Source organism: Thunnus thynnus, chromosome 6, assembly GCF_963924715.1.
Source record: "Thunnus thynnus chromosome 6, fThuThy2.1, whole genome shotgun sequence".
Classification (NCBI taxonomy): domain Eukaryota; kingdom Metazoa; phylum Chordata; class Actinopteri; order Scombriformes; family Scombridae; genus Thunnus; species Thunnus thynnus.
The window spans coordinates 4,380,046-4,390,005 of record NC_089522.1 but is presented as its reverse complement, the minus strand read 5'-3'; the positions used below and the strand labels follow the sequence as shown (position 1 = coordinate 4,390,005).

General features: G+C 41.4%; 1 protein-coding gene across 5 annotated transcripts in view; it reads left to right on the top strand.

Annotated features, from left to right (window-relative positions):
• Positions 1-6,673: 6,673 nt before the first annotated feature.
• The window catches only part of myt1b (myelin transcription factor 1b), a 46,769-nt gene continuing 43,482 nt past the window's right edge, over positions 6,674-9,960 (top strand). For 2 of the 5 annotated variants that reach the window (XM_067591347.1, XM_067591345.1), the window contains exon 1: positions 6,677-6,958. In XM_067591347.1, the coding sequence (XP_067447448.1) occupies positions 6,934-6,958 (25 nt within the window). In that variant the 5' untranslated portion in view covers positions 6,677-6,933. Of the gene's footprint in view, positions 6,959-9,960 lie in introns of all 5 variants that reach the window. The other 3 variants (XM_067591346.1, XM_067591344.1, XM_067591348.1) reach the window with 2 other exon arrangements.

Genomic DNA, 9,960 nt, shown 5'->3' with positions numbered 1-9,960 from the left:
CTCTGCATTGAACTGGAGTATCTCAATGAAGGATTTGGTATTTTATCTGTCTACAACATAGTAACGTGTGCTGTATTATCAATGTCTAGAGATGCCTGTGATGAAAGTGTGAGCTATCTGAGTGAGTAAAACAAGTGCAACACATGAAGCTGGAGAAAAAGATAAAAGGTGACAGTATCAGTAAGCCATCTTTATTTGGGTTAGTTGGTTACTATGGATACCATACATATATGCATCAGCTCTTGACACACACACTCCTTTAGAGCCCAACCTTCTTCAGTCCCCCCTTCACTATCATAACATCACTCACACCCAGCCCACTCCAAGCCTCCTCCCCACCAACATAATGACATTTGCATACAGATGTCTCACTTGTGCTGATAATGCATGCAACATTTTTGTGTATGTGTGTGTGTGTGAGAGAGAGAGAGAGTGTGAAAATGTGTGAAGCTGCGACTGTAATCAGCTGACATCTGAGTACAAATTTGGTTAGATTGCGCAACCTTGTAAAAAAAATACTCATTACGGTCCTTATCACCATTATTTTAGAAGTACAACGACACACACACACACATGTGCAGTAAAGTGAGCAGTCTGAAAAGTGAGAGGTCAGGGGAGGAAGAAAGGATAGAGTGATGGGTGAATTGAGAAAAAAACTCCTTTGCTGGAACAACTGTGCCTGGCAGACAGAAGTAAAAAGGGGAGTGAGTTGGACTCGTCAGGGCCCCATTCCAAATCTGTGGCCCTGCCCCCACCCTCCTTCTTTAACTACTTCTTCTTGTAGTGTTTTCTTGTCTTGCCTCATAAAACAAGCCACCTACACTTTAGGACATCTGCTAAGCTGATTCTCTGGAGCTTAGCAGCACCACAGTGGTATCAAAGAGATTAGGTGAAACAACATCCAACTCTGGCTTTGTGCTGCGTTTCAATAATGTAGCGCTCTGCGACTGTGTGTGTGCGTGTTTATGCTTGCCTCCAGTGTGCGTTTGCCTGTGCACAGGCTCAGCTGTGTATGTGCGTGGGTGTGTGTGTATTATGCTCGGTGTTACGGTGCCATAAAGTCACAGAGCTGGTGTAATACAGTTGGATCCGGAGTGTGAGTGCTTCTTCGCATACAAGGATTCAGAAAGTCTAACCAGAGAGCTGCTTAAGAGGATCTCCTATGTTTTCGAGCCAAGCCCATTATCACTGGAGAAAAATCATTTCCAGAAAATAAACTGTCATTTGGCGCTGCTAGAAATCCACTAAATGTTGGAGTTATTTTCGCCATGTTAGACCTAACAATCATATATTCTCTCTTAATGTGTATTTATTCTATTTATTTTTCTCACTTAAGTACTGTATATGCATTTTTTTCACAGTGCACATGCATTAATTTGTTTTTCTATTTGGTAATGAAAGGATGCTTTATGAAGCGAAGTGACTATATCTTGACACATTATGCATGCATGATGGCTAACGCTTAGTAACTATCCACACATGTAATTAAGTAGTGAAATGTAATAATGTCATTTATCCCTCTGGGTTTAGGGTTTTAATAATTGCTGCAGAGTCAGCCTACTGTGCATTATATTTGTTAGTGTGTGTGTGTGTGACCATGACTGCATGCTTGCTTTTTTCCCCCTTGTGTATGTGAGATCAAGAGAGGGAGTTCTCATTTAGTTTTTTTTCTTTCTATCCAACAGCTTTCACTTTTTTGTGCTCGCTAACTAGAGAAAAAAGAGTGGAGAGAAGAGAAGAGAGGAGGGAGCAGAGAGGGATGGGAGGGGGGTTTGAAAGAAGAAAAGAGAGCAAGCCAAAGAGCATCGGGTGCTGTGTCAGTCTGATATTTTCCATAGTGACAGCTGGGCCCAGAAGCTCAGACCCTTTTCTCCTGGCACACAAAGCCCATTAAATATGCCACTCGCTCAATGGCCCCTGCAGCCTCCAAATTGCTCCAAGCTCCTCCCTAAAGTGTGGCAGCCTTTGTCATTGTAATCAGGCCTTGTTTGTGAAGTGCTGCCTGTATTTACTACTGCGCAAGGTGCATATTTGCCCAGCCGGCTGCTGTCGGGTGAACACAGGAGGTAGACTCTGGTAGGTCAAAGATGGGAGAAGATAAGAGATGGAGAGGCAAAAAAAGAGAAGGGGAGAGGAGATGGGAATAGTTGCTGGCATGAAGAGAGAGAGGAGGAAGGTGCAAAGGAGTGAAAAAACCAGCAGGGGTGGAGGCCTAAAAGAATTTGACTCTGTGACTTTGGAGGGGGACAGGGGGACAGGGGGACAAGGGGACAGGGGGACAAGGGGGGCGGGGGGTGGTGGCTGTGGACTGTGGGATAGAAAAGGAGGGGCATGACAGGAGCTTATTTACAACTCCCTCCCATGACTTGAGGCATTGCCATGCAGATGAAGAGATCCACACTTTGACTAGAAGTTTGTGAGAGGTACAGCGGACAAACAGAGGAGCAGACAACGCAGAGGAGTGGAGCGATGTGATGCCCTTTGGCAGAACTGACCCCATTCCATGTGTCTGTGCCCCCCACAACCCCCACCCACCCCACGCCAAATCTCCCCAAGCTGTGTATGGAGTGGGGTAAGTAGGGATGATAGAGGGCGGAGAAGGGGGGTCTAGGTCTCTAGAGTTGACGGTCATCCAAAGTGGCATCCAGACCAAACTTTGTCTGTCTCTTGGCCTTTTCCTTTCACTTTGAGTGTGTGTACGCATGCCTGTTAAAAATTCATAGCTCCCACAGAAGAGAGAGGAAGGAGAAGTGTAATAAGTGAGTAATGAAGAGCCAGAGGCGATTTTGTGTTTTTATCATGTTAAAAGGCAGCCATGCAATGCAGCATATATTTTTATACCAAAGTCAGTTATGTTTGCAAACAAGGTATGTTGGATGGATGTATAAATGAAATACAAAAATAGATTTTTTGAAAATCCCTTCCCTATGTACAAGTGAGTGAGGCGATTAGCTGTGTCTAAAGGGAGTTGACAGATATGGGTATGATCATGCTGCATGGATGTTAGAGAGAAAGAGAGAGTGAGGTCAGGGGTGTGAAAGCGAGAAAGAGGGAGGGGGGGCGGTTGGGGGGGGGGGGGGGGGGGGGGGGGGGTCAATAAAGCCATGGTGTTATGAACCTGATTGTAATCATGAGACTGGGAGCAGGATTCGATGTTAAATGTCCATCTGTGCATGAACCCAGGATGTTTGAGTGTATATGTATGTGTGAGTACAACACCAAGCTAAGTTGCAGAAAAAGAAAACAAAACCCAGACTTTCTTTCTTTTTCTTCACACATATCCCTAGTTCAAAGTTCCTCTGTGTTTCTGAAATTATACACAACTTCCACCTTCTTTGTTACTTCAAACACAAATCTGCACATGTATTAAAAGAAAAAACTTTTCCCTTCCAGTGGAGCAGTGACCCTTTTGTCTCTTCACCAGCTCTGTGGAAAGTTGTTACTATTCGAGATGCTGAATAATGATAATGAAAGCTTAGGCGTGAACATTTAAAAGGACTTTTGAATAATGATGATGATGAAGCTGGAGTGAAATTTCCATTAATTAGCTCACACGGGTCATTTTCTCAACAAGGTCTTGTTTCCTGCTCTTCAGTGTGTTGTGTGTGTGTATGTGTGTGTGTGTATGTGTATTTGTTTAAACTTTATTGTCACCACTGTCTCCAGGACAGCTGGAGGCTATGTCAGAGTTCAGCTGCTTGTTATACGGAGCAAAGAATAAGGGGAGAGAGGGGGTTGTGATTGTGTGTGTATATTCATTTCTGTGCGTTTGCATATGCCTGTGAATGTGCAGTACGTATGTTTGTGTGTGTGTGCGTGTGTGTGTGTGTGTGTGTGTGTTTGGTCCTATCTGTGTAGTGGAACAGAAGGGTGGGGGGTGAATAGTGAAGTTAATAGGCTAATGAGAGTACCGTGCTCAGGAAGAATACAAGAAGCTGTCTGGCATCCTCAGATAAAAAACTTGCCGTGGCATTAGTGAAGACCCAGCAGTCCTTCATAAAAGCGACACCATCATTGTCCACATACACCAAAAGCCAATTTAATAAGCAGTGAATTCATTATATGTGTGTTTCTCTTTCACTTTTTTGTGCCATGGAGGCAGTTATGGGAATGGAGATGTGAAGAGGAGATTTATATACTTGAGAAACATTCAGATTATTAAGAGCACTATCAGCATAGTTGTTTACTAGAAAACAGGGATACATGTTTAAAAATGTCAGGTTTGAAAAGTTGGAAAACAATGTCACAAATAAAACGATGTCTCAGCTGGATTTAGTTTAACAGAGTTTAGTAGTTTACAATTGGTGCAAATTCAATTTAGATGCATCTGTCTTTAAATGAGGAGTCAGACAGTTTAGTTTAGTTGCACATGACAATTATTTAGCTATTGACCTTTTTAACTGAGGATCAAAGAAGTTGAGTTTAGTTCAGTTTAATATCAACAATAATGGCTCAACTGAATTTACTTAATTTTATTTTAGTTTAGTTAATAGTGACAACCCAAGGTTATAAAAGTGGGTTAAGTGAATTTTATATTGATTCTTTCACCTTAGTTTAATAACGTGCAAATTATTGAAGCATAGAATAAGGAAGTGAGTTTAGTTAAGTCTAATTTAGGTAGTAGCATAAAATCATTCAGCTATCCATGGTCATAATAACAGCCTAAGACATTTGTGTTGAGTTCACTAGCAACAATTTAGGCTTAAAATAGTGGATCAACTAAGTTTAGTTTAGTTTAATTCTGTTAAGTTCAAATTTGTTTAGTAGCACATATTTAGCTATTCAAGCTCATAATAAAAAACAGGGAAGGTAGGTTGAGTTCAGTTGTCTTAAGTTGAGTTTAGTAGCAACAATTTAGGCTTAAAATAGTGGCTAAACTGAATTTAGTTTAGTTTAATAGTAACAGACTGAGCTCATAAAGGTAGGTTAAATGAATTTTGTTTTGTTTCTTTTACTTAATTTTAATAGCACACAATTAGTTTAATTTAGTGAGTAGCACACAATTATTCAGCTTATAATAAAGGACTAAGAAATTTATGTTCAGCTTAGTTTTTGTTAAATGTAGTAGCACATGTGTTTATGTAATTATAATAAAAAGACCCTGGAAGTTGAGTATAGTAGCAAAATTTTGGGCTTATTTTTTAACTTTAGTTGAATTCACTTCAGTTAGTTAGTTAGTTAGTTAGTTAGTTAGGTAGGTAGGTGGGTAGGTAGTTAGGTAGGCCACACAAATACTCATCACCCCTCCTAGCTTATAATGAGAGTAAAATGGTTTTAGTTTAGATGTTGAGTTGAGTTGGTTTTAGTACCACAAAAACACTCACTGCCCCTCCTGAGCCACAGCCACAGGGCAGCTGTGGCTCATGAGATAGAGCAGGTTGTCCACTAATCGGAAGATTGGCGGTTCGATTCCTGACTCCTCTGGTCCGCATGTTGAGGTGTCCTTGGGCAAGATACTGAACCCCGAATTGCTCCTGATGGAGCAATTTGAGAATGGGTGTGAATGGTTAGTTTTTCCTCTGATGGGCAGGTTGGGACCTTCCATGGTAGCCCCTGTACCCATTCAGTGTATGAATGGGTGAATGTGGCTCGTAGTGTAAAAGTGCTTTGAGTGATTGGAAGAATAGAAAGGCACTACACAAGTACAGTCCATTTACCATTCATTAGGTACACCTGTGCAATCCAATACAAGAGCTCTGCCATAAATTCTACTTTTACGAAGCTTATACATTTTCAATTTTTGTTGACATTGTCAGAGGTCACAGGTGTACCTAATGAAGTGGCTGGTGAGTGGTATATATACATACTAAAAGTGCACCTTCCTGGCAAGAGACAAATTTGTTTTGTAATGTGCAACTCTTCTAAACAGACAAGGGAAAAAACAATCATATCATTAAATGTGAATAAAATAAAATGAAGCGGGGAAGAAAAACAGTAGAATGTGTGTTGAGGGTGGTTTACCCCCCATTACATCTTGGAGAGATGGGGATGGGGGTAATGGGAGTGAGCAATGGGAGAGCTCATTATCTGGCAGACCATCTGCTATTGGGAGGGAGGAACTGTCTGTCTGTCCCAGACACAGACACTCTGAATAGGCCTTGAGTTAGATTGAAAATGTTCCTCTAACTTACCTAAATTAGCTGTGCATCTGGTGTGTTTGGTCACACGTGATTGACACCAATCACAGGAGAGATTGTATTACTATGGGCAAATTTGGAAAGTTGTGTAAATGAATGATGGGGTATGAGTAGGTCTAGGTGAGGCTGACAGAATTAAAAAACTAAAACCTAAGTGTGAAATAAGTATTTCTGCTCACTTGGTTGCAAAGACATCATTATAATATTCCAGTGTGGTCTTAGACCTGTGAGTTGATGTAGTTTTTTTGCAGTATTGTTGTGGTTTCTGTCTTTGCAACTGTTGTTTTTATGTGATATTTGTAGCCTATAGCATCCTATATTTTATAATAAAATTTCTGTGGTTCTTCTGGAGTTGCTCCTAGTGTAGCAGGCTCAGGTAAGAGATAAATGAGTGCAGATCTAAAAAATGTGCACAAATGCTATAGTTGTATGAGATGGTAGGCACAATTGTGTGTTTATATTGTTTATATCAGATTGCCGAGGGAGCTTAGTGTGAGTGTGAGAAGTTGCCGGGCGCGGCAGATGCTCTTTGTTGCCGGCCAGGCTATTGTTGTTGAAAGCTGAGACTTGAAAGGCTGGGATTGGGTCCAGCTCCCGGCAGCAGTAGGACACTGCGCCGCGCTATTGGCTCTCCCAGAGTGTCAATCAACTGCTCGTCCCGCTCAGCAGCCCTCCTCTCTCCGGCCGGGGAAGTTGAGCTAAAGTTTGAGGAACTTTGTACGACAGAAGTAAATTTGCCAGCAGCACTTGGGGGTCGCTGCGGGATTGAAGAGAGACAGAGAGGAGGACCGCAAGGATGAAGCTGTGTCGCACTTTTCTAGGTTCGTATCACTGACTTCTTTTGACTTTACAGCAGCAACTTAGAAGATGAACTTTCTGTTTCGGCATCTGCGTCTCTCTTAAGAATGACACTATGTCTTATCCTGCCTCCGCTTTTGCACTGACGCCGCTGAGAATTTTCTAATTTAATTAGACATACGGCAGATAAATATTACACAGAGCTAAATTTTAAAAGTTTTGGCCACGCGAGTCAGCAGCTCTGTTTATGATGAAAATATAAGCTTTTTTTAAAAAAAAAAATACATTGCATCCATCGCTGAGCGGAATTAAAAGAGGCTTATAGTTCTGTCTGGTCACACCAGCTGTAACTTTAAAACTTTTGTGCCAACAACAGGCTGCCGGCCGAATTCATCCGACACAAACATTTCTAAATAAACTTGTGAACTTCTCTCCAGCCTATAACTCGAACTAAACTTCGACCCCCGTGGTAAAAGCTGGCCAGACAAAGGACAGTTGGTTCCCTAGGGGACCGGGTGGCCCCGGTACCGTGGGGACAATGCCAAGCTGCGGGCTTATTAAAAACTTTTTTGTTGTGTTGGTCTGCCGGCTTGTTCCATCTGTCGAGGGACTATAGGGGCCTCCCCCGGTCCCAACCTCAGCGCTCAGTCAGCTGCTGCCCCATGTAATATTTATACTGGCTGCCTACACAGCCCGGCTCCGCATAATATAGCCACCATACAGCTCCTAGTCTGGAGTGACGTGACCATTAAAGTCCTGCAGGCTTCTGTGCCATCTGCATCTGCAGATTGACTTTGTTAAAACAGAAGGAAAAGTTTTCCAACTGCTGGGTAAATATAAAGTCTCATCCTTTTAAAATAAAAGGTAAAATAGTGAAGTTGAATCTTGAAATAATAAAGTGTTTAGATTAGTTTAGAATAATTAATCATTGTTAAATTTAGATTAATTTAGTTGAGTAGTGACAATTAAGGCTTATAAAAGTTAATTTTGTTTCCCTTGTATTTTATTCAATGATGAGGAATAAATGAGTTTAGGTAGTTTAATTCAGTGGAAGCCAGTTATTTAGCCATTCAGGCTTATAATAAAGGATCAAGGAATTTGTTTTGAGAAAGTTTAAGTTATTTAGTAGAAACTATTTGGGCGTATAGTAGTGGATCAACTGTGTTCACTTTAACATGAGTTCAGGTTAGTTTAGTTTAGCAGACCATCCATGCGTATAAAAGTGGGTTATGCGAATTGTGTTTCTTTGGATTTAGTCTATCACAGTAACACACTATTATTCAAACTTATAACGAGGAATAAAATTAGTTTATTTAAGTTTAGTTTTCAGTTTGGTTTAGTAAAAAAAACAATTATTCAAGCTTATAAAAGAGTTAACGTTAGTTTAGTTTGGTCTCAGTTAGTTTAATTTAGTTTAAACTGATAAGGAACGGTCAAGTTAGCTGAGTGGATTTGGGTAAGTTTTAATTTAGAACCACAGAATACACAAACTGTGTAAAAACAAATAAAAAAAAGTTTTCCAGCTGATATTCCAGCTGCTGGTTAACTACGCATCTAATCCTTCCAAATAAAATGTTTTTAAAAAGTGAAACTATGTTAAGCAAGTGGGTAGATTATAGAAATAAAAAAGAAATGACTTCCAAAAATAGTTTTGTGTATTGTCATTAAACTAAGCCTAATGCTACACCTAATGAGGCAGATAGTTAGCGAGAACAGCGTGCAGACAAAAGCCTTTGTTACCTCAACAATAAGCTTATGTAAGGTATTGTGCAGGCCTGAGAGCCACAGCAGGCCTGAGCTGTCCACGGTGCTGAACACACACACACACACACTAGCACAGCACTTTGGAGCTTTCCGCAGTCCTGAAATCACACAGCAGGGAACAATAATAACAATATGAGTTTATATTAAGTTTATATTACAGGTTTGTGTGCGACATTTACTCTCTATCTTCTTCTCTACCATCTCGAGAAATATGTTTCACTCTGACCTCCGACCCCTGCTGGTGGCCTCTCTGCTCACATCCGCACCTGACCTATAGGCCCAACTTTTCACTTAACCCCCACCCATCCCCGCCAGATCAGGGATTTTCATACCCCCCCCCCCCCCCCCCCCATTCTTTTGTTTACTCGATTGTCGACACTGTTGTTGTGCGAATCCTCTCTCCTCCGAACCCACAGTCTGAAATCATACTGATGCGGCGTGCACGGCCGGTGATTGATTTCAGCTCCAATGCATAACAATGGGATTGCACAAAAAGAGCCTGCTGCAAAGAGATAAGAATTGAATAGAATTTCTGAAAGCTGAAGGTTGGGCTTTTTGAATATTCCCTGCATACGCGGCGTGGAGACAGCAGATAAAGGATGGCATTTGTGGGGACTATTCTCAAATGGCTTGTAATGAATGGTTGTCATTTCCACTAATGGTTTCAAAACAACAAAGCAAAAACCGGTGTGAGCAACATTTGGGAGTGACTCCAAGTTGCACTATTAATACTGGCTGTTTGTTGCTTGGAGCTGCACTGACAGTTGGCATTATTCTCTCAATGTGCCTTCAGAAGTATCAACAAATCTGTAAGTGACAGAGATCACTCTGCTTCAAACTCCTGCAGGCGTCCAATCGAGTGTCACACGATTTCAACCTGATATTATTTCAAAACTGTCTGTCTGTAGCATTTCCCCCCTTGTGATAATTCATATTAATATCGCACTCTCATTCCCTCACCTCCCCAGAGCGTAAATAATTTTAAGTAAAGCTGCCTTGGAGACTTGCCGCTGTGCTTATATGTCGTTAAACCCCTTCGTTCCATACGGAGGAATTATCAGATGCTGTCAGTGCACAGCGCATATACTAACTCTGCATACAACTACTACATCAATTCCGAGTCCTGGAAGGAAAAAAATGTCCCCTGAATGAATTATTGGACGGTACCACTTCCCAGGATGCGTGGGGGGTTGAAGGATTACAGTAGCTGTAACCTCCATAATGCATTTGCGGAACATCAAGAACTTGTCAGCGGGTGAAA